Genomic DNA, 25,857 nt, shown 5'->3' on the forward strand with positions numbered 1-25,857 from the left:
TACGACATTCAGACCAGATTCTCCCCTCTCCTACCAGTTAAGTTTATACCAGGGATACCCTTGACCGCAGAAAGTTTTCCACCAATGGGCAGACAAACTGCATATACGCACACTAGGAGACCTGTTAGTTGGAGGAATCTTCATAACACCTCAGCAGGCTCGAGAAAGAGGAAGCGACACATCCCTAGACACATTTGTTTACTTTAGACTCTGCTACACTTTTAGCGTTCCTTTCTACATTTCCACAGCAACCGCCCACATGGCAACTACTACATAATGTTTTTTTTTCTTTTTTTCTTTTCAAATATAGGTTCTATTTATAGCAAAAAGTCTTTTTTTCCAGCAAGTTCCAAAACGCTAGTCTTTCAGCTCACTTTTTGTGTTTTTCTTGTTTTTTTTTCTTTTACATTACTTTACTTTTATGTGTACATGGTAAACAGTAAACGGGTAGGTGGAAGCTATGCAGCTCGTACCCACTTCACAGATACTTTTTCATTCTTCCTCCTCCTTACTACATAATGTGATTCAAGCACAGGGTGAAGACAGGCCAGTATCTATGATATACAAATCCCTCTTGGCGGACAGACCGTACCTACATGTATACGCACGAAAGTAAGATGGGGAAAAATCTCTACAAGCCTCAATACCAGATGACGACTGGATATACATCCTGCGGCAGACTCAAAAAGTAGCATTAAACACACGATTTAAACAAATCCACTTCAATTACCTCCATCAAACGTACGACACCACAGCCAAAAACTGCGCACAACGACCGGAGTCATCAGCGTTATGTGAAAGATGTGGTGTCCCGGCAGCCCCCTCCACCTGGCCTGGGACTGCCCCGCCATAGCCCGATTCTGGACTCAAGTCCTTCCAACTACAGCGACGATAATCAGAGAGGAGCCGCTACCCATCCCCACAGCAGCGTTACTCGGGATGACAAGACTGCGGACTCCCACAATGAGTAAGTTAGAGGGCGTCCTACTGGCACTAGCATGCAGGAGAATCGCTGTCGCGGGGCCGTGGACCGGTTGGCAAACTGGCTAAAAGATGTAATTTGTCAAGACGTGGAGACAGAGTTTATTAGGACATTACCCCTGCACGCAGGGGGCCATACTTGGGGGCCATATGCCGCTTACCTACTTTCCATCCCAGACGACTGGACCTCACCAGCCCGAACTCAGCAATCCACTCAGGGAAGTGCTCATGCCCACCCATCTACGGAAGATGAGATTTGAATAAAGAGACTTAACGAAGAGACCATGTCCTTTACATGTTACTGATGTGGACGAGTGGGAGAGAGGGGAGGAAGGGAACTCAAGGGCGCAACAGTTGCCTTAGGGTTGTCTTGTTTGTAGTTGTTTAAAAACACCAAAAATAAATTTTAAAAGAAAAAAAGCCCCTTCCTTCAGCTTGTGTGACAGTACATTGTGCAATAATTGTTTTTGACAGTGGTTGGTGTCACAATGGGACACAAATATGGTGTTTTTTATGTGCAGTTTTTCATGCCTTCTAGTATTCTTATGTCAGTCACATGTCGTGTTCAATTACATTATATTTCATGCATACCTGTGTGGACAAGTTATCGCTTGACAATCACTGTGCATGTTAAATGTATTTTACACTTATCTCCTTATCACTTTAGTCTAAACCTTGTTGGTAGGTCATCTACCTGTGAGAGTTTGATTTGTTGTCCCACTAAGGTTGTTTCCCACAGCAGTCTACCAATAGGGAGTTTAAAAAAAAAACTCCTAACATTCCTAATGACGACAGTTTGGATTTCCCTATACAACAACTTTGATACCCCCCAATTCAGGAAATGTCAACATTAAATAATTGTGAACTAATATTATTAAAACATACCATATGCTGTCAGTAAAACATAAAGGAACTAAAACATGCAAGTAGATTTAGTTATTTTGCAAGTAGGTGTGTTGAGAGAGGTGTGGGGAAATGTAGCGTTTTAATAACTGCTTTGGAAGAATCCATGATGCGCGTTGCCAGGCACAAAGGTCTTAACATTGGCAGTTTCCCATAGCCTTTAAATGCATTCTTCAATCTCTCTGGATTTGTATGCTTTCAGTCTCCCACATTCTGAGATGTGATATTTACCCTTTGCAGATTCCAGCCACCTACCTGACGGGCGATAAGACTGATGCAGAAGCTGGCTCTATCTACATGCAGTTATCCAAGAAGGACCCCATAATAAAGCTCCTTTATGTGACTCCGGAGAAGGTACGCGTGGGTAATGCAGATGGGCAAGTTCTGCAAGTTCCACCGAGAGATGGGCCATTGAGCTTGTGTCTCATGTTTTTACTATGGATAGCCCTAAACGAGCTCCATGTTTCAATAGCCAGTGTTGGGCAAATCGGTCCATGGAATGCTTGGATGCTGAAGGCATTTGAGAGTTGGAGTAATGGCACAGTGATTGAACGGTCAGTGGTGCAAGATAGGGAAAATCTGGGGATTGGTGGCTGAGTGCAGGATGCATTATTCAGGAAAAAGGGGGTATCCTCTATGTAGGGGTGTTTTGATTGTAATCTTGGAGCACTATACTGGCATAGCATCCACTGAAGGATCGTAAAGGGAACGTTGAGCAGTGTTTTAAGAGGCAGATGTTTTCCCTGGGGTCTTTGCGGTAGTTGGTAAATGCTTGTGCAGATCTCCCGTCCCCCCGCCACCCACACTTGCGTGATCTGAATGACATAAGGCCAAGTAAGATCGTTATTTTGTCCTCCTGTCCTCCCTTCCCTGTCTTGTTGCACCTAGAAACACGTGTACAGGTGCGTTATAAATGACTTCTCATGTATTTTACCTTTCATTACCCTCATTCACAGATCTGTGCCAGTACCCGTCTCATTTCTACCCTGCAGAACCTCTATGAACGGCAGCTCCTCTCCCGATTCGTTATTGATGAGGCTCACTGTGTCAGCCAGGTAATGCTTGCAAATGTTATTCTTCCCATGTATGTATTTATTTATTTTAGTATTTGTATAGCGCGCTGCAACCCGTGGGCATAGAGGCACTGAGAAGAATGCGTATGCAGGCTTGCTTGAGGGTTACAAGATAGCGGCCCATTACAATTAATAAAACAGTTACATCGAATACAGTAGGTCATAAGTCAGGTGCAGTAAGCATAGACCGTCGTAAACTGAGACAATAGGGGGAGGCAATTTTAGGCAAAAAGCTTAGTCTTCAGGGCTTTACGGAAGGTTGTGTGTGATTCAATCATCCTGAGTTGGGCAGGGAGGGTGTTCCAGTGACTTGCAACCAAGGTAGGGAAACTGGAGCCACCGGCTCTGACTCTTCGTGTGTGGGGAACAGTGAGGTGATTGGCATGCGCAACCTGGACGGTCTGGCGGGTGTTTTTATGGTGATCCTCTGAGCTAAGTAGGTAGGTGCCAGTCCATGGATGCATTTGTGTGCAATGGCCAGTGTTTTGAAAATGATCCTTTCTTCGATGGGCAGCCAATGGAGCTGCCTTCTCACCCCAGAGATGTGCTCTCTGCGATCTATACCCGTTGCGGCCGTCAAGGCATTATTTTGAGCAACTTGAAGTTTTGATAGGTTTTTTTGGGAGGTGCCGGCATAGAGTACGTTAGAGTAATCTAGCCTAGATCCTATATACCTTGTGCTTGTGCATGTGTGGAGAAATCCAGTGAGCTATATTCTGTATGTACATAACCTACTAGTTTAATGACTTCTATAGACTTTTTAGGGAGCAAAATGTGCACTTGCCACTAGCCATTGGCTAGTGATAATTGACTCTTGGCATGCAAAAAAATGTGTGCTTTCCGTATGTAGGTCTGGCTAGAAGCTTGCAACTTGAAAGTGCGCACCCTGGACTTTTAATGTAATGGGGTGCAAACATGCATTGTATTGCTGGCATGTCTTATGCAAATGCTTAAACTCCTATTATTTAAAGTCTTTGTGGGGTTTGATAAGTGCCTAGACCTTTTTATTTGGTCTCTGGAAAAAAGTGGTGAGTTGATATTTTTATTTTTTTGCACTTTTCTTTTTCAATTTTTTGAACATTCTATTTATTAAACTTTTCTTCCAAGGACAAAATCCAGGAAAGGCATTGTTACAAATCATCACAAACCCATTCCTTTTTAACTCCCCTCTTCTCCTCCCCCCACCGCCTGGCGAGTGAATGAGCGTCAGCTATTGTGAGTGCCTTCTATGTAATGTCCAAGAGCTTCAGTCTTTGCGGGCACCATGTCTTTATTTAATCGTCCTTTTAAAGGGCCAGTACTCCTTCCCATTCTTGTGAGAAGCATGTGCTTTTGTTATGCAGCATGCAGGTCACCCATTCTAAGGCTACAAACTCCCACCCCTTGCGAAGCCAATCTTGGAATGTGGGCACCTCTCCCCCTTTTCCATCTCTGTGCTAGCAGCAGCATTACTGCCAGGGTCATTACAAACAAGTCTTAACGCCTTGCTTTGGATGCTGGTGTTTTTTGCACATCCTAAGAATGGTAGAGGCATTGTCTTTTGTTTACCTTTTTTTCCAAGTATTTTTCAATTAACTTGCATATGTGTTTCTTTTCTTTGTTTAGGTAGGTTCCAGTATGCATTCTGGGCCTTTTGGCTGCTATGTTCATGGGAGAATGTCTCCTAATGAAAATGGTTTTGGAGAAACTGATAGTTTAGGTTGCACTTACCTTAGGTTGCACTGTCTGCCATGATTTCTAGAAATAAAGTATGAGAAAAGGTTTTGGTGCTGTTAGTCCCGTTTTAAAATCAAGCAAAAATCCAAATTTAGATACCTTTTATTGTACTAACAAAATATTATGCTAAGCTGGTAGTTTCATAAGCGTTCGAAGTCCCACAGACCTCGTAATCATATGGTGTTCTCAAGACAAAGGGGCAGTAATATAAAACACAGACCCAGCTGGGTATAACTTTTACATGGGGTGGGGGAACAAGGGATTCCCCCATTTCAAATTACACTGACTGGACAAAGAATGTATGCCAGTAATTCTGTCTTGGAAGGCCCTTTTATCTAAAGGGCCATAGATTTGAAACAAAACTGACACATCCTCAAATACTGGGAAGCGGTTTTCCTCATTTCAAATAAATGTTTTGCACAAGCGTAATGTGCCCAAACGTTTAAATGCTTAATGTCTAATGCTTTCCAGCTCTTTGCCATCTGAAATACTGACATTCGGTTATCCCAAATATTTGTTTGCAGCAGTACGGATAACCAAGCTTTCAATTAATCTAATTTTCAAAAAATGTGATAATTACGTTTGAATTTTTAAAAAAAGTAACTACACAATGGCTACATAAAATAACTATCAATCCGACCCTGAAAAAAAATCCCATATGGAAACTTGCACTTCTGCAATCATCTTTCATAGAGATAGGATTCTGGTTTGTTAGTTAGATTAAATGCCATGCCAATTCACTGATTGCATACCATTCTCTATACCCACGTAGCCTCTTGTTTATGTTTATTACAATTCTTATGCGCCTTAGCCGATGGGCACGTGGATGCACAGATAGGACAAAGAACACAAACGGAATCAAACAGCAAGAATACAATAGCAAACAGGAAATAAACATAAATAAACAAAAGTAAGATGCAAGGGAGTCGTAATCAAAATAAGAAAATAACAGAAAGCTATTCTTATTAAAATGAAAATAAAAAGAGAAACAAGGATCAGTCTAAAACAATTCTTAACCAGTGGCAAATTGTTCAGTATCTTATACCGGTTCAGAAAAGCTGGCCAGTTTCTCTTACCACAACCAATAATGATGCACTCTGTTACTTTCAGAGCACGAATCAGGGATTTGAATCCGCTTCAAGGGTTTCCTATCTTGCCGTCTTGTACATCCCTGGCCCACTTTTGCACGAAAGCATTTATTTTAGTTCTCATAATTTGATCATTAATTCAAAACCATGAATGATAAATCAAAACTTTCATCATAACATTTATACATTTACTCATGTGTGATTTCACAATACAAATCTTTTGCACATATTATTCACATATGTTTCAAACTGTATTTTGATGTGATCCAATAATCTTTATAGGTTTCCCAATGTGATTTCCTATCTTTAAACTACGCGTTTCGGGCTAATTATGCCCTTCTTTGGGTTTTTAGGAAATTGGATTGACTTGATATTATCTGTAAGACATACATTTATTTGTCTCAATTATTTAACTTGAAATTTTTTAATGATGAACATTACTAACATGGCTCAATTCAAATAAACTAACCTTAGAGTCGGTTTCCCCTCTCAAGAAAAGCTTGCTGCCCATAAGGGTCAAGTTCAGGAAGAATGCTGTGAAGTAAGGATAAAACCTGTTATCACTAATTGGTGACCTTGAATAAGATAAGTGGTGATGTGCAGAGGGAACAGGCGCTATGTTAAGCGCTGGGTCCCCCTGCACATTACCTATTTGTGAGATATACTCATGCGGCACATAAGATTAGGAAGAATGCTACTCACCATTAGATGAGTTGTTGAGTTGTACACTCAATGCCTCTGTAATTTATCCATACTTGCATCGATTTTGGAATGATCCTAAAAGTGAATATGACGGTCATTTAAAAGACGCAGAGATTTTATTAACATATCCCTGCCAATACGTTATATTCACAGTATATTTTTCTGTGTAGGGTTCCTACCTCATAGGTGTTCAAGACTTGAGCATTTGCTACAGTGCTGCCGTAGCACTCGTGGTTCTGGGAGGCTGCAGATAAACATGTATTGGCTTTCATTTTCACTTTAGCCCTCTCCGTTAACCTACGGTTACAAGGATATTTGATGAAATTCTAGCTCATCTCCTTTGACAAATCAATCTGCTAAGATCGTGGTGAGACGCGATAGCAATTCTTAACTTCTGAATGCTACAATACATACTCTATGTGACGCGAGCTGCTGCTCGCTGTGATGTTCGCAGAAGTGGTGCTGCGGCGCATGTCGCTAAGCAACCGCGAGAGCACGTCGCTTATTTTACTAGTGCAATGCTGATACGTGCCGATTTGGGCACCATGTTGGAGGAACCCAAATGGGCCTGTGTCTTTCTGTGAGCTGCTTTATGTTAGTGGATACGTCCACAGGGGTGAATAAAGAATAACAATATATATAATGATACAAATGTATGAAATATCATGATTACAACAGTTCATCATTAAATCAAGTTGCATTAATTATTAACGAATGGACAATTCATTATGCAGAATCGGACATTTTTGACACTTTGAAACACAGGATTTTTAGAGCTGCTAATAGTTATTCAATCACCAGCTGTTATTGACATAATATCAAGTCAATCCAATTTTCTAAAAACCTGAAGAAGGGCATAATTAGCCCGAAACACGTAGTTTAAAGATAGGAAATCACATTGGGAAACCTATTAAGATTGTTGGATCCCGTCAAAATACAGTTTGAAACATATGTGAATAATATGTACAAATGATTTGTATTGTGAAATCACACATGAGTAAATGTATAAATGTTATTGTTATGATGAAAGTTTTGGTTTGTCATTCATTGTTTTGAATTAATGATCAAATTATGAGAGCTAAATAAATGCTTTTATTTAAAAGATTTTTATTATGAATCAAATACGTACCAACTGAACAATTGACTTCAAAAAAGCATCCTTTAAGCCAAGTTGAATTTGAAGCAAACTTGATTTGCCCTATGCTGTGCCCCAGTTTGTCCAGCGTGGTTTGTCGTTGTACCATTTATTCTTTCATTTGTTGAGTAGAGGTAGCACTCTACTAACTGGGAGTACCTTGAATATAAACCTGGGAGTCACTGAAGCAAAAACGTTACTATAAGGAATTGGCTAACATTGAGTGCGCCTCTACATATCCAGGTTCCACTTTTGCACGAAGCCAGGACAAGACCTGATTCTGTAATGCCTGCCTGCTCTTAATCCTTTCCGACTTGGCCACATTAGTAATGATAACATTTCTGGGGTCTTTAATAAACGTAAATAAAAATTCTGCATTTTGGATTTTTTAAGACGTATATCCCTCAAATGAGAGGAGATAACTGGGTTGCCTCCAATAGACACCAAGTCCAAAGTTATTTGCACTGACAATATACCATTGCTAGGGTGTTTAGCAGATGCAGAGACCAACACAGTATCAGGACTAAGGCAAGTTGAATCCAACTGGTGGTGTTGCAACCCTGTTATTAAAATCCATCGTGTCAGTTTGACAAGCGGTCTCCACCATATTGAGAGAGACCTGTATGCTACTCCAGACAGTTTGACATTCCGTGTCAATCCTTTTGGGAGGTTTCTGTGAGACCACCTTGTCGAGAGTCTGCCCATCTGTACAAGACTAGACTGGTTACACACATGATTAAGAGCAGAGAAAATCTTCTCCTTGATAAACAACCAGCTTACAGCACGAATCTGCCCATCTTCCGAACCCTTGCTGTGTAACTGTGCCTGTCCAAGGGCCTCAAAGAGGACTTCCATAGATTACAAAGGAGTCGGTAGTGCCATACCATACCCACAGCCAAAGAAAATTGGTTAAAATCTCCTGACTGGTTTCCGACAGATTTTCCTCCAGATGAACAAACTTTATCCTCTATCCAGTTCCAGACTAACTATAGGGGAGAGTTTAGTGAGTCCAACCAAGATCATCTTCAGGTAGCTCAAGCCTTTCTTCAAGGAGCAGCTGTCTTCTGCTTGATGTAAACGCAGTCACCCACTTGTTACCCTAGCCTGTGTGCACAAGAGAAGTAACACATTCCGGGGGTGCCTGCTCTATTGGGCTACATTTTAGCCTTGTTACCGAGCCTCCGTGCACAAGAGAAGTACCACATTCCGGGGTGCCTGCTCCATCGGCCCAGATTTTAGCCTTTCCTGCAAGGGAATACTCTACTAATCCAAGACGCCGGGAAGGCGCCACAACAAACATTGAAGGGCCAGTGCTCGGTGAAGCCGCCACAACAGACACTAAAGGGCTGGTGCTGAGGGGCAAAAACGAACATTGCCTACCAACACGGCAAGATGACACTGGTGCCAGACTCCCACATCGGTGTAGCCACCCCAAAGCACAGCAGAGTGCTTCAGCACGCCAGCCGAGCCGTGAGATTAGTGAAAGGGACCCAGTGATGGTCCAGCAACGTACAGCCATACTGCCACAGAGTCCAGCCGCTTCCGACCCGTCCATTCTCTTTCCTGCCGAATGCTCTTTGTCGAATGCACTTTCTTTAACATTCTCTACTGTTTCAGTTGCATCAATTCTGTTAATAGTCCAAAAAGCTGCTCCAGACATATGACAATTTATATTTTGACGGTTGCTCCTCTAAATTCCTTCTTAGCTGTGGTCAAATTAAGCAAAGCTTAAAACTCTGGTAAACTTTCAATGTTTTTTTTTTGTTTGTGTTTTGCCAATCTGAAGCACAACGCAGTTAACTCTGACGTCCTAGCTTCTCATTCACCAACTTCTTGCTTAGCAAAAGTACTCTGGATTTAGCTTGAATGTCCGAGGCAGCCATGCCTGCAAGAAAGGTCAATATGCCCTGCTACGGTTTCAGAGCAGTTGTGCGAACCCAAATGATGCAATGTTGCATCAAAGCTATGTTGGAAATAACTCCTGTACCCCTATTGGGTTTATCTGACGTATGGTCTGATGAAATAGTAGCTCTCTGCAAGAATTTGAAAAGAGCACATTTAAACCAGGCTTTCTCCAACCACCAATTCTATCTTGGAACATTCTCCCGAATTCAATGGAATTGGAACCCGCAGAGCAGTCTCCCATTCTCCTCTTACCTTTCAAGGTGCCTTCTTTGTCATCTGCCAAACTGGCACTTTACACCCATGTCGTTTTATTTTCAACCCTTCCCCTAAAATGCATCATTGCCCTAGAAATATATGCCCGACTGGTTGCTTAGGAAATGCAAGCCACATTGTATGTGCTACCAACATAGTTGAGGTGAAAGTAAAAATTGAATCTCTGTACATCCTCCCACTTGATTTAATCTTTTAACCTATTTGTCTGTTAATATTGCCCACTTATGCCACTCCAGTTCTGCTCTTTTCTGTCTCACGCTGGACTTTGTATTACACTACTTTAATCATCCTTGATTAGCGGTTTTATGACTGCATTGAGCCTTTGAGCTAAAACCATGCTAAGAAATGTGCTGCTAACATTTATCATAAACTACATCTTGAAGGACTGCATTCTGTTTCCTCCCTATAAAATTCAGTGAATTCAACTTTTCTGGCCTCTCACATTGACTTAAGTTACCAACTCTTATGAAATTGGCAGGCCTCTGCATGCTACTGGCAGTTCGCTGTATATTACTCTGCTGGCTCCGCCCCAGAGCGCCTACCGACGCCCAGTGGCTCAGATCGATCACATGGGCTCATGATACTGAGCAGTCCTGGAGTGCTATACAACATCCCCACTCCAGACCAAGGGACATCTGGCCGAGATTCTGTGACTGCATTTCTGCCATGACCTCGCCCTCCACCTCTTCTCCTACATCCCCAGATGCTTCCCCCTAAATAGCATACTATCCCAGGGCATGTATATTACTCTCTGTATATTGCTGATTATTGATATGCTACATTCATGCAATTGTATATGTTTCTTCCTCATACTGTTTGTAAATTGCGCTGGTGCCTTATGGTCTTCCTCTGGTCCTTTGTTGTGCTGTCAAGTCAATAAAAAAGAGTTTTAAAAAAAAAAAGTTACCAACTCTTATGTGTTGCGCCTGCATGTAGCTGCAATTGTTGCATTATCATACTGTTTGAGTACTGCACATTTAATCCAACCACTGCTTGATGTTTGCAAAATCTGGTTTTCCAGAGTTTCTCTGGTCTTTGCATGTGTTGCTGAATAGGTTCCTTCACCGGTAATACCATTGTTATTGGTAATCAATATTTTGTCTCTGTTCCTGAGGCCCAATCATTGCAATAGCCTGCTTGGCTTCTAATTCTTTTACTGTTGGCTCTTACTTTTCACATTTTAGCTATGGTTCCTAACATATGCAACCCTCACCAATCACCCCGGTCTCCAAGTAGGCATAGTAGAAGTACAGGTAGTATGGGGTACTGCCTCACACTAGATCGATCAATAAAAGCATTAAAACAAAAATAATGAAATGTATATTTATCCAGAAAGGAGGCCTGGCTCGTTCCACAGTATAAGACCTACTTGTGTGATGTTTGCTTTCAATTATTCTCTTACAAAGTCTCTATGGATTTACATTCTAAAAAATGTTTTAAGTCTAATTAATTTGTAACTTGATAACTGTGAAGAAATTGTCATGCCTGTTGGATTGAAAAGGAAAGGTCACCTGATAATGTCTTGTATCTGTTCTTCAAGTATTAATTTAGCTAAAAGTATTTGATTCTGATGTTTTAAACCTTTGGCGAAGATCTTCTATTACGGATTGATCAAATAAAAGCCACTATTGAGTATAGACTTATATTGCCTACATTTTGCAAACCTAAACTCCCTTCATAGTAAGCTGTTGTGCCTAGATAGTTCATACATTTATAGGGATGTCCGTTCTACAACAAGTGATTCAGGAACTAAACATAACTTAAAACATTTCTCCTATACTCCGAATGGCTGTGCCATGTGGGTTTCACCCTAGTCTGTCGACCTCTTGTTCTTTGACCTTGCTGCCTTCTCAAGTCAGGAAAGGCCATATAACGTATGCAGGATCCAACCTGAATGCCCAGCCAAAGTAGGGATGTCTAATGCCTAGCAGGATATGGGGGATGGGACTGTCTTGTCCCAATCCACTTTCCTTTCAGCCAGTTGATGTCTGTTGCTGGACAGTTGTGGGGTTTGAGGCTGACCATGATTGGGCTATCCATACCTGTTTGAATGGTGCAAATTCTTACCATTAGTGTGCTGAGGTATTCACCAGGCCGAATGTGAGATAAAAGGAGTAGTCCTGCAGCTATTCATCAGCCCGACCACCAGAACCAAGACCCTGACAAAGAGGAGCTTGATGTTAAGACACGGAATAGTGCTGCTGAGGACGACCAGTATTGCCAAAGCCAAGTCCTGTAAGACACTCCCACTCTTGCTGCGATCCAAGAAGACACTTGTCAGTGCTTCAACTCCTGGCCTGGTGGGACCGACCAGTTGGGACCTTTGCTTGAGAAGCCTGCTGCCACAAGATGCCAGAAGTGCACCGGGAGCCTCCTGTGAGCTCACCAGCCTCTGCCAAGGACACTCTGCTGCATTTGTCATCGTCCTTAGCTGGTGCCAATGACACTCTTTGTTGGGAACTTGTGGCTGAAGACCTCCCCTCCTGCCACTCTCCAGAATGAAGTGGCCTTCCTGGGGCTATATTTTGCTTGCGGCTACATATGTCTCCTGCTGCCCCCTGATCGAGGTGAATCTTGTAGCTGCATTTCTCGGCATGTCTTGGGATTCCTCTTGTAATGTGGCTGCTGTCCTGAAGTGCTTTGGACCTCCTGCTGGTTAATCTTCAGAGCAGTCCCATCTGAGCCCAGAGCCGCTGTCTAACCCAAACTAGTCCTGACGTTGACTTAAGCCACTCCATGTGCGGCCCTGCAACTGGACAAATGGCAGAAATAAGTGCCGACAACATTTCTGGGGTCGTCAATTAGAAATGCAGAGTTCTGGAGCAACCCTGCATACCTGTTTTCTAGCCCTCATTAAGCCATATGTGTTGCATGGACATATAGTTCTCTCTCAATATATATTGATTTATATGATTATTATATATGATATGGTATATGATTTAGAATTTAATTGCATTGTTTAATTACTTTCCTGCTCATAGTTTCTATTGTTTCAATCATCTGAGCTGCCTTTACTGTTTCTAGTGTAAAGTGCACAGATCTCAACTTGGGATCATCACCTGTGTGTATGATTTGTGTTATTTTATTAATTGTGAATTTGTTAATCATAGTAAACCTTACACATATATGTTAAGTCACATTTATGATAACATAACAATGTAACAAAATATAATAGAGAGGTGTAGATTATATCAATAAAAGCTAATAAAAATATATATATATACATACACCCACGTATGTGTGTGTATATATATATATTTATTTTTTATTCGCTTTTATTGATTTTTACAACCAAAACCTTTTACCAATTCATTACACTTCATTGCTACATATCCAATCTTAAAAAGTTTTAAAAAATATATCCAATTTGTTTAGCCTCGCAACTGCTCCAACCACCACTCTTCATTCGTTCTTCCAATATTATTTTTAGTGATATCTGCCAAAATGTTGTTTCTTTTGTCATCTAACGCCGGACAGAACATTACAAGATGTTTTAAAGATTCCTCGACCTTGGCGTCATTACACCATCTGCATCTTATTTTCTTTGTTTGAGTTGACCATCTATTTGCTATTTCTCCTGTGGGAAATAGATTTAATCTAAACCATAGAAATGTGTGTCTAAAGTCTGAATTTGGAAATGGTTCCAAGTAACGCGTTAGAGTGTTTAGTTTCCGACTGTCTACAAATGGCTTTCCATAGCCTTTTAGCTTTTGTCTCGCCTCTTGTGTTTCTATCCAATCTAGTCTTTATAGTTTCATCTTGATTTTGTCAGGGTTTTGTAATAGTGTTTCTTCTGTTTCTGCCAAATCATTGATTATGCTTGAGCATACCATCTTCCATTCATTTAGAGTGTCTTCACGTTCTACTCTCATAGCTTCATGGATTATCTTGAATGCTCTTATCCCTGGGCTATTTATGCATTTCCTATATAAAGCCAACCTTTTCCGTGTTACTATAGTTTTTAATGCTGTCAAGTCTAGCCCCATTCTCAGAGCTTGAATTGGTGTACTTGGGGGCACTCTTATCATGCTATTTCAGAAAACCCCTTCAAGGATCGTCCAATTATCCTGTTTAAATGTAAACACTGTGTCCGCTCCGTGTGTTAAAATCTATACCACTTTTAGTCATTAAAATTCAATCAGTGGTTTTATTGGGTATCCACAATATTTTTTCAGCAGAATTTTTCCCATGATTTGCCTGATTCTTGGCTTTAGCTTTCAGTGTTACAAATCGATGTATATCTGTTTTAGATTTATTAATTACCAGACCCAGATAGCTAAACGCTGTTAATTGTGGAATCATATTCCCTTCTAAGTGCCAATTATTGTTCCTTTTTTCCTGTTTTTGTTGGAATCTCCGAAAACCATTATTCTGGATTTCTGCGGGTTGATCTTCAATCCATTTGTTTGTGTATAATTATTGAATGCTTCCAATTGTCTTTGTAGTCCTACTGGTGTTTGATCCAGTACGACTACATCGTCAGCATAAAGTACTGCTTATCCTCATTCTTCCAATTTTCAGGGGGAAGCCTCTGATCTCTTCAAATACTTGATGTCCGAGATGAACAAATTGTAGAGGCTAGCTGCTAAAGGGCAGCCTTCCTTTAACCCCGTATTTGTTCTAATGTTTTCTGTTAGTGTGCCCTCTTGATCTGATTTAATTTGAATTTGTTTCCGAATAGAAGTCTTGTATTGCCTCTGAGATTGGCAGTTCCATTGGGTTAATTAGCACCACAATTTCGGTCGCTCTATAGAATCAAATGCTTCACTTAGATCTATGAAGGCTATATCATTTTTTTTTCCTTTAGTTCTCTGAGTTTGAGCTTTCAATAGATTTAGTAAGAATATGTTGAGGGAGGCCCCAATCCCACTAATAAATATTCTTTGCCACATATCCAGTTGGTTGACTTCTACACTGTATTGATTCAGCTTGTTCGCAATCATTGCAGCAAATACCTTGCCCACCACATCTAACAATGAAATGGGCCGGTAGTTGTTAGGGTCTGATCTTGCTCCTTTTTTGTATATAGGAATTATGATTGCTAATTTCCAACTTCGTGGCACTTCCTGTTTGTGGATAACATGGTTGAACAGAACTGATAGAATTTCCGCCCATTGTTCGGGATTTGTCTTTCAGGCATGCGTTCTTTAGCCCGTCTGGCCCAGGTGCCTTAGATTGGTTTAACTTTTCAATGGTTTCACCATCAGCTTGTTGTAACATTCTTTTGTGATTTTTCAGCCAATTTCTATATTTTTGTTTAATTTGTTTGGCTTTCACTTATCCTTTTTCTTCATGTCTGTTTTTTTTTATTTTTACCGGATCTTTTATCTTTTGTTGGTTCGTTGCCAAAATGTCACTATCAAACCTATGTTTATGTCTAATGATTGGTTTGTTTATCATGCCTTTTTTTTTACTCAAATTCCATTAATAATGTTGTATGATCTGCTGTATTTGCTGATTCAATGGCTTGATTTTCAGTTATTAAGGATTCTAAGTTTGATTTGATTTTTTTGATCTGTTCCTTATTTTTTCTTAATCGATTTTGTCCTGGACCCACTGCAAGGTCTGTGTTCCAGTTGCCCATTTTTTACATTTTTGCACCACCAAGTTATTTCCAGTAGATTGTGGTCACTTTGTCTTTTTTTTCCCACAACTTCCATTGATATTTGTTTTCGCGGTATGTTTTCTGACACATATACATAGTCTAGGATTTGATCTTTTTTCCTACCTCTCCATTCTCTCTTACCTGGTTTATTCTCATCAATGTTGTCTGTCAATTGATAGCGATTTCTTGATGTCATCAGTCTCCTCCAGGTTAAGCCTCTTTGATTCGAGGCAGTTGTGATTACAGGATCATCCTCAGTATCCTATCCATCCTGTGTCCAACAATTGGCATTTAGGTTGCCACAGATGACAAAGTATGGATTATTCCACTTCCGTATTTGTCTATCTATTAGTTCTATCACCTGATCCGGGAAATCCTCAAGTTCTTTTTTTCACTGGGTTCCAGTAGACATTTAGTATTACCTATATATATATATATATATATATATATATATATATATATATATGTATATATATATATATATATATATATATATATATATATACATATATATATATATATATATATATATATATATATATTCTTCTCTCTGTGGTTAATTGTCCTGTGAGCATTTGAATATACGGATTAGGATTATGTATTTCTAGCGTCTCAAACTACACCATATTTCTAACTGACGTCAATAGGCCAGACATGGGTCTGCCTTTTTGTCCATTAATCGCTCGGTTAAGATATGTTCCATATCCTTCAATTATTGGGGGTTCTCTTATCCATGTCTCTTGCATGCATATGAAATCATATGTCATTTCTTTTTCCACTTGTGATTGATATTGTACAAACCCCCTCATATTCCAACTTCCCAATGTCATCCTATATTTTTCGACTAACTGCTGGATCTATTATTTATTCATCTTTGTCGCAAGCAGACCTGCCAGCTATTTCTTCTGTACCTTCTTCTGCAGGTTTTTCTGCTTTTTTATATTTGTTGTCTTTTCGCTGTTCTTGGTGTTTAAGTTCATGAGTCACACTTTTCTGACTCTTATCATTCTTCTTCCACTCTTCATAGTTTTTATTTATTTTCTCTCGATTTGACAGCTTATTTCTATCCTTTGTCATCATTTCAAATGGTGTCTTTTTTCATTTGGATCAGACCAAAGCCTAGCGGTCTTAGTTTGCTAGCTTCTCTTAATAATAGATGTTTTATCAGTGAACTTGTTAGATGCACAGTCACTTTATCCATCTGATCCTCTTTTGGGAATTCTATCATGACTAAGTCATTAGTGTCATCAATCTTAGTTCTGGCTTAGTCTTGGGTCATTTGCCCTATTCATGATTAGGCTGTTAGTCTTTGGGATGAGTCTTTCCAACATGAGTCGCAGATCAAATGTCTATTCTATTTTTTCTTCTCTTTGAGTATCTTGCTGTATATTTACGCTCTTTCTTTTTGTTATTCTTAATGGTGATATAATGTACTTCTCTTTCTCCTCTGTTTTTTCCTTCTCTCTCTTTTAATATAATTCTGTCACTATCATTTGTAATCAGTTCTTCTTTGCAATTTTTTTGATGATCCAGATGCAGTTGTTTTTTTTTTCCACTTCAGTGATTTCAATCTGTAGTTTTTGTTCATCATTGTAATGATCTTTCGATATCTCAGGCACCAATGTTCGTCTTGGTGGTGGCTTATTTCCGTCACTTTCTCCATGCCTGGGCATCGTAGCTTTAAGTTTCTTACATTTTTGTTTCTGCTTAATATATTCAGGACCATTTGGTTGGCCTGCCCACTCCGGTTTCTTGTTTAGTTGCATTTCATCTTCACTATCTGTGGAATCTGGTTCCTGTGATGATTCTTCGTTAAATGTAGAGGATTACTAGGATTGTTGCGACATAGTGACTGTATATGTTGCTAAATCCATCAAATCCATTTGTTGCACATCCTCCACCATTTGAGCATCTTACATTTGTACACTTTCTTCTGGCTTCTTACCCTTTGTTCCAATTTTTATGACCTTCTGATCTAATTGCCTATTTGGCAGGTACGTGATATTTTTAATGAAGCTCTTACTTCCATTTGATTTACTTTGCCGCTCCCTTGCCATGTTTTTTGTTTTCTTAGTTTGGTTAACTTTTTCATTATTTATTCCTTTGATCTTAAGTTGGCTATCACTTCAGTTTCGGGCACTCTCTAACCCTATTTTACTTGTTCTTCGACCATCTTCATGCGTCTGGAGAAAATGGGACATAACCTTGTTTCAGTGGCTAGCTGTTGCAACTATTCAATTTCTATCACTGTTGATCTTTCCATCTCTTCATGGTCTTATCTTGCTCCTTCTGGCTAGGGCTATTCTCATCAAACAAATGCTGATTATGTTCTCTTCTAATCGTTGGTTGGTTGATCGTATTTAGTTTGGGTAATTTTACAAGTTTAGCCTCCTTTGTTTGATTGGATTTTCTGTCCTTATGAGGGCTCTTAATTTTCTTGTGTGAATATTCATTAGGCTTTGCAGGTAAGAGCTTTTTGTTCTGCGAGCTCCCCTAATCCATGCTTAAATTAGCCTCTGTTATTTCTGTTTGTGATTGTTTAGATTCAAGGACCCTTTGCACAGTGCTATTAGTTTGTACATTTATATCAGTCACTTCAAACTTTCTTGATCGTCTTCGTGGTTCTTTTTCTTTTATTATTGGCTCTAGGATGTCATGTAATAGTGTGGTCCGTCTGGCAGCAGTGTTATACATCTCCCTTTGTATTCCATTCACAAATCCCTCTACATGTAGAATTGTTGAGTATAGCAGTGCCAATGAAGCACTATGGTCACTCATGCATTCTCCAATTTCCTCATATAGCTTCATGAAGGGTGCAAAGACCTTGGTCAGAGTTGCAATCACTACAAAGTCACTTTCTCTCACCTTGTTTTCGATCTCCTCTGTTTTCTATGAGTTTTCTTTTGAATGCTCAGTTTGTGTTTCTGTTGTCACATGTTTTGTTAACATTTCCACTACATTTTTATCCTCAACAATTTGGTTGCTTAAATTTATGAACACTTGCGGCTCCTTGATTGTCTCAATCTGCCCAGGGTTAATTTGGACAGCCCAGTCCTGTGGTCAGAAGGCAGGGTCCAGTTCCATTTCGATGATCTCTGGTTAGGATTTTCTAGCCCTCTGATCCCACTCTGTTGTTGAGTTACTTTCTCTGTTTCAAATGTCAATGATGTTTCTAGCAGTAATGTATCCGATATTTCGGATTGGTTAAACTTTTCCTTCCTGACAGCAGTCATAGGTCTTAATGATGGTATTTCATGTGTTCTTTCATGTGATATCATTCCAGAATTAGCTCCTGTGGAGTGAGTACCTGGTACTCTTCCAATCTCCAAGTGCTCTGGTTTGAGGTTTATTGGCTTCCATATGTTTGGTCTCTTAGCAGGTTCCACTATCATTTTCTGCTCTTGATTAGGCCCTTCATGTTTTCTTTTCTGATGCAACACCATACGTTGTTTCTCTTCAATTTCTTTGCTAAAATTATTCTGGGAATTATGCTCTCTCCTGCGCATTCAGTGGAGGTATTTCTCTGTTTTTGCTGTGTACAAGGCGCCGTTTTTTATTTGTCTGTATTTCGTTTTTTCATTTAATTCAGTGTCCGGTTGGGGGTAGTGTTACTCTCTTCTGGCGCCCTATCTGTTATTGTGAGTGTTTAAGTTTGTAGCTTGTTTATGTGCGACTGTAAACACGCTGCGATTTTCACGGCCGCATTCATTGGCATTGGCGGGTGACCGTTCTGGTTTAATTCCACCCTACTGTCTGCTTAATGCTATAAATACTACTACCTCGCTCTTAATAGGAGTTAGATTGTAAGCTGTCAGCTGTCTCCCTTTGTGTGCTAAGTACTCGCTCGTGTGAATGTAAATCGTCATTTCCAATTTCAGCTAAACTTACCTCCTCATGATCACACAACAGCTCTGTTGCATTTGCGCACTCAAGCAAGTTTCTTCTTGCATCCAGTGGGTCGGTATGGTTAGAACTTGGGAGTTATGGATTTTTCAGGTGTTCCATCTCTGTTGTCTTCTTCCATTATAACAATATTTCCAACATTATTGTTATCCTTTCGTTGATTTCTAATTATCAGCTAAAAAGTCTCTGGGCACACAATCGGCACAATATGGCAATGCCACAGAGTAGCAATCAAACAAAGCGGTTTAAAGGACTCCCGTCCCGCAGTCACCGCCTTTAAGTGCGACCCTGAGCGACCTTAGGTTGACCTCCTCGCCACCCGAGGTCACCTGTGATCACCATAGATCACCTTCTGATCTGCCTTCCGCGGCAGAATGGAGTTTTTAAGTGATTGTAGATTCATGGTATAAGGTGGCCACACCTCCAGGAAACAAAATGCGTGAACAGACTGCAGCACGATTCCAAAGCCGCAGTCCTCGTAGATCACCTTCTGTTCCACCACCCGCTCCACAAAATATGCATAATTGGTCAGGTGATCCTTGTACTATATAAAGTAAGCATTATAAAATAACATTGAAGAGGAGTGTGGGAGCTCCCTCTACTGAGAACTAACATGGGTACAAATACCCTGTTCTATGGAATTTCTTCCACACAGTAGGGTCTACAACCATGTTTTAGCTCTCTGCACCCTTCATAAAGGAGAAATTTCCATTTGCATATCAGTCTTTCACCCACCCACGAGGGCAGTCAAGCACCCAAAAAAATGGCCAATTCTCCTCTGAATAGTAGTACTATCAGCAACCCAAGACACGGTTTTCCGTCTTTTTGGGCCTCATCTTTTAGGTAGGGATAGATGGAAACTTCTGTCCCCTTTTTCTCTGTCTTCAGTTGTCTCTCTGATTCATGACAAGACCTGTTAAGTATTCTAATATTAATAGATAATCTAGAAAGACACATCTGGCTTCTAGACATGCAACAGGATGCAACCAACTTCTTCTGCTCTCCTTAACTTCTGAGACATTTCAGATCATTAGATCACTCACAAGCGTTATACATGCTCGGATGAGCCAATATGTTTTCTTGGTGGTTTGCCCCTGCCCCCCCCCCACTTTTTCATGTTACAAAGTAGTGCTTTGGCATAACCCATGTCAAGCAAAGCATTTTTCTCCCTAGTGTCCAACAAAAACACGGTCACTGTCTCGCATGAACCAGATCGTTTTTAACCCCAGAATGTTACCTGGGATTTTGTTTGCTCATATACTTGTCTAGTTCAATTTGGATGGACTAAAATGTCATTTCCTGATATAGGGGAATTTCTTCCACCTTTTGTAGACCACTGCTTGTCCTGTATACATGTTTTCTACACAAATGTACATGTTTTGCTAAATTTGGTTATAACTAAAATTGATTCGTCTAACCAAAAATATGCCTGAAATTCTATGACTTTATGAATATTAGAGTGTTAGATCCGCTTGGTCACCCTGAACATTTTGTTGTTGTGATTATCTAACCTTCCTGGGTAGATCAGGGGTAAGCCAGGAGCCCTTTTGATTATTGCAACCTTACCCCCCCACCCCACTTTGTTTATTCAGTAACTCTGCTTCTCCTCTTTCCAGCTATTAGGCTGTGATTTTGAATAAGTTGAATAAACCTGCTGATTTTATTAATGTATATTTTATTTGAGTTTGAATCAATACAAGGATAACCCAAATTTCAAGCCTGAATATTACATAGTTACAAAATGAGTGATTATATTATCAGACAAATGCCAACAAACTACTCCATTTAAAATAAATTACCATCATGTTAATGCATAAAAACCAGGAATCCAACCACATATGGGCACTGCTGAATTTCTATCGTTCGAGGCAGCTGATGATCTTTTATCTGTTCCACCATGTGGCCAGGGGAGTCATCTGTCCAACAAATCTGTGTTGGATGATGTTTGCACAATGTCCAAAGGTGTTGTCATTAGGCACTATTTTTTCCTCAAAGCATCCAACTTGGATTCATATTTACAGAAAACACGATTGGATCTCCCTCACAATGGGCACACTATTTTTGTGCCAAAGCCCAATGGAGGTGCTTTGGCAAGACTTATCTCCCATGGTCAGGTCTTTATTATGTTCTAACTCCTCCTCTGTTTTTCATCTTCATCAATCTCTCACTTTTTCCAGGCATTTGAGTTTTTGATATCAGTGTCAATTTAGATGCCAGGAGAGACACGAAAAGGACATTTTATCATTAAGACAGAATATTAATTTTGGGATTTCTGTGGTCACTATTTGGGGTCCCTTTTTAACTTTTTGCATTTCCTTAGTTTTGTTTTGAATCACTGACCTATTTTCAGTGATCATAGGGACTTCTGCTATGTCGCACTGCCATTGCAACCATTTTTCACTCATTAGGAGTATGTGGTCCTGATTTTGAAATTGGGTTAGATTTTTTTTTATTTTGGTCAAATCCAAAAAGGGTGTAGTTGGATTGGCAAGTCAAGATCTAAGATGAATGACCAGTTGAGGGAGGATTGGAGTAAGACTTAATTGAGAAATTTCCGTGGAACAATGGTTAACCATGTACAAAAATGTCAATTTGTGCTCGATTAGTTTGAGTGGGAGATCTCGACAAATCAACATTTTAAATAGTTTACTGGACCCCGGAGAGATTACATAAAAGTGTATTTCAGATATGAATGATTGTTGGGGATGCTTACACCGGGATGGAACATATGTTATGGAAATGTGTGAGGGTGCATGGTTTCTGGGTAAATATTGGTGAAATAATAAAGGACGTCCTTGGAGAAAAGATTGCTTATGACTTTAAAACCCGGATTTTGGGAGATGAGTTGTTGGAAGAGTTGAACACCTGTCAAAAGAAATGGCTATTTAGAGGAGCTGCTGTAGGAAAGTAAATGATTTTGAGAGGATGGAAATCAAGGGTATCCCCTAATGTGAGGGATTGGATTGATGAAATGTATAAATTAGCCGAAATGGAGAGCAGTGATGGAGAGAACGATTTATGGTAAAGAAAGGAAAAATTCATGCATTTATATATTTATATTCTTGATGTAGACAATTGGGCGGTGGGGGTAGCTGGTTTGTATATACATACCCCCCAGTGCCAAGGCCTTTTTTGGTGATTTTGGTATTTCGCCATTCAATGCCTTATAACGTTTTCTCCTTCATTAACCCCTTAAGTGCCAAGGACGAGGTATCTCGTCCTTTGCAACAGGGAGGTAATCCCCATCTTCACGGGACCCTTTATTTGTGGTGAGTTGCCTTCCTTTGTGTGTCCATCTCCTTTGCTGTGTCCTCCCGCCTTTCTGGAGTAATACTCACTGTTGCTATTGCCTGGCTGTTCACTGTTAAGGGCACCTGTAAAGAAGTCTTATACTCACTGGCTTCTTCGAGGCTTCATGAACCGAACCGAAATTTCAGGAACCATTGCTGTGAGTACCTGCCTCTGGACACTGGTTTGGTGGGATATATGTTATGTTATAGGTACTTATTTAGTGTGATCTCACCAACAAGGGGTATCCTGGAACTTAAAGTAGGCAGAAAAAGAGAATAATCACTTTAGAACAAAAGTGTTTTCAAAGAGCAACAGAAAGACAGTAGATGATCAATGGAGCAAAGAGATGGTGGTAATTTGTTCCAAAGACGAGCCCCAGCCACTGAGTTCCACCGAAAAAGAGCAACCACCTTATCTTACACTTTTAAACCAGGGAACCACGAACAATAAAACATCCGAAGAATGGAGTGAGCATGCAGGAAATGTAATGAGCAAACTTGTATTGCTGATAATCGGGGTTCGTCCGATAGAAAGCACGATGTACCAAGCAAACAGCTTTAAACTCGATACATTTAGTAACGGGCAGCCAGTGAAGTCTACGGAGAGAAGGAGAAATGTGAGCACGAAACTGAGTAGCAGTCGCAGCTCTTGCAGCAGAGTTTTGCAAGATCTGGAGACGAAGTAACAAATGAGTCGTCTGAGATAAATAAAGAGAGTTAAAGTAATCTAAAATTCCAGACATAGATGAAGAAACTACTGGAGGGTGGAGATGAGCTGGTGGAAAATGAAGAATTTTACATAATAGCTTAAGTTTTTAAAATAGCCCCTCTGACACACAGAACTAACTTGTGCTTCAGCAGACAAAGAAGCTGAGAACCTAAAACCAAGATCTTTCCCTGTATCAATGGATTTGGGACAGGGGCACAGGTAGGGGGCGGGGGGGGGCAGACGGCCGATGTCAAGAGCAAGGAAGGATGAGGTCCGGCTAGCAAGACCTCAGTATTGTCTCCATTTAGGCACAGCCAATTGTCACTCATCCAGACATTAATCGCATGTAAACAGGAGCGACAATGCCCAGCAGTACCTTCGTGGGCAAGGTCAAGGCGCATACAAAGCTGCATATCGTACGCATAACAAAAACACCGAAAGCCAAAAGACTGGATAAGAAAAACCAAGGGTTGGATGTACACATTAAATAATGAAGGAGAAAGAGCCGAACCCTGCGGAACCCCAGAAGCAATAGAGGTGGGAGCAGATAGATACGGGGGATAAAGAAAGAGTTTGAGACGGTCAGAAAGAAAAGAAGAGAACCAGTTTACAACAGTATCCGATATTCCAACTGAAACCAGCCTAGAAAGAAGTATAGAGTGATCAACTGTATCGAAAGCGGGCGATAGGTCTAAAAGAATCAGCACGCCGACTCCACCTTGATCTGCTATCAGGGCTAAGTTGTCCATAGCTGCAACTAAAACCGACTGTTCACGGCCAGGCTGAAAACCTGATTGAAAAGAGTTTACAAAATGTGAGTTCTCAAGAAACCAAGAAAGAAGAGGGGTAATTTAGTTTTCCAGACATTTAATAAGGAATGATAAATCTTTAAGCAAATAGTTTCGATCTTTTCAATAACAAAACGAGGAAAGAAAGTTTCAGAATGTCTGACACGGTGACAAGCAACTAGCCAATGAAAAGTCGGAAGTCAAGGTCTTCACAATCTTAAATAACTCCTTCGGCTGGTTAATTGCCGTCTCAATCTGATTGGCAAAAAAGAGGCATACGTTCCCTACAGGAGTTCCCATGGTGGAGACTTTTCGTAGGCAGGCCTTAACCCCATTTTCCCATTGACTTCCATTGGTGCTCAATCGGGGCCTCCTCTGTCGTCTCTTTGGGTTGCTGGCTGCCAAATCCATACCTGTGAAGTAGACGTGAGACTTCCCTCCCTTTTCCTCCTCCATTCAGGTCAGCCTATTGACTTCCATAGGGAGCATTTTACTCACCTGAAACTGTTACAGATTGACTTTGAGGGGTACTTGGAGGTCTCTGGATAATGTTCCTGCATCCAACCCCAGATAAGGAGGAACCAGTGAGGGTGAATACAGAGAATAACTAATTGCACCTAGGAAAAGTGTACTTGCTGATGGTTTCGCTTTCTGCGAACCAACTTCTGGAAACAAACAGGATGAGTACCCTTTAGTTCCTGGGATGGTGGGCTATTCTCAATACTCTCTTTTAGGGGTCCTTCTGGTCTGAGGTCAAGACGTTTTAGAAGCATGTCTTTACCACATTTCTCCTTTGGAATCTTCCTGTTGTGCTGTAACTTCTTCTGGGGTACTTGGTTCTCCACCCTGCTACTGGAACTTTTGGTTGCGTTCGCCTCTGGTCATCCCTGGAGTTTATTACCGCCAAATTCGCACCTGTGGGGTAGAACTGAAATGCTTGAATTTTCCCATACATGTGGATAGCCTACTGACTAAGTCCTGTTGAATTCTGTGAAACATTCTGCTTATCTTCGAACTATCGTAAGGTGGCTTTTGGGGTACCTGCCCCTGGAAAGTTTTACTATACCCAATGTTGATTCAGAGAGTTCCAGACCAAGAACTAGTATTTTAGTATGAATGCATATTTACATTGTGTCTTTTGTTAATAACATTGTAACTGTTTTTCTATGAAGTGTTCTGCATTGGTAACTAAAGTGTAGCTATGTTTATTTTAGTGGCTTCTGGCTCTGTTTTAGCATTGTCTCCACACTCTAGCCCTGTCTTTGATAGCTATGTGTGCATTGTATTTTCCAGATGCTATGCCCAAGAGGTTCCATGTAATAATGTCCCTGCATAAATGTCTCCTGACAAAAAAAGTCAGTTTTTTGCAGAAACATTATTACATTGAACATGCGCGGGACAACCCTGCACCCCCCTACATTTTTTTTTTTTTACAAGGGTAGCAGAGGACATCCCTGCAACTCGTCCCCATACATAATGTCACCATATAGCACTAGAAGGCCACATCAACACCACTCCGACCCTGAACCATTCGAAACCTCAACTGACCAGTGTCACACTAGATAACAAGAGAATAGAGATATTACCAACCCAGATGTACCTATTAATCCAAACAATACTCGCTATGATACAGCGGGGTCAGCGCAGCACCAACAAAGCGAGTCGGCCCATGAGGAACCAACATCAACCCAACCCACAGGGATACAACTCTAGGTACTGAATCAGGACACAGACACCACTAACCCAACCCTCAATCTTCTGCATACTTAACCACACAAAGCCACAC

The 25,857-nt window shown here is 40.5% G+C and overlaps 1 protein-coding gene across 3 annotated transcripts in view; it reads left to right on the plus strand.

The window, feature by feature from the left end:
• Positions 1 to 25,857, plus strand: part of BLM (BLM RecQ like helicase) — an 865,782-nt gene that overhangs the window by 400,093 nt on the left and 439,832 nt on the right. For all 3 annotated transcript variants that reach the window (XM_069624186.1, XM_069624184.1, XM_069624185.1), the window contains exons 9-10: positions 2,125 to 2,238; positions 2,841 to 2,939. In XM_069624186.1, the coding sequence (XP_069480287.1) occupies positions 2,125 to 2,238; positions 2,841 to 2,939 (213 nt within the window). The remainder of the gene's footprint in view (positions 1 to 2,124; positions 2,239 to 2,840; positions 2,940 to 25,857) is intronic.

The sequence above is a fragment of the Ambystoma mexicanum genome, chromosome 11 (assembly GCF_040938575.1).
Source record: "Ambystoma mexicanum isolate Mex_15411 chromosome 11, UKY_AmexF1_1, whole genome shotgun sequence".
Taxonomy (NCBI): Eukaryota; Metazoa; Chordata; class Amphibia; order Caudata; family Ambystomatidae; genus Ambystoma; species Ambystoma mexicanum.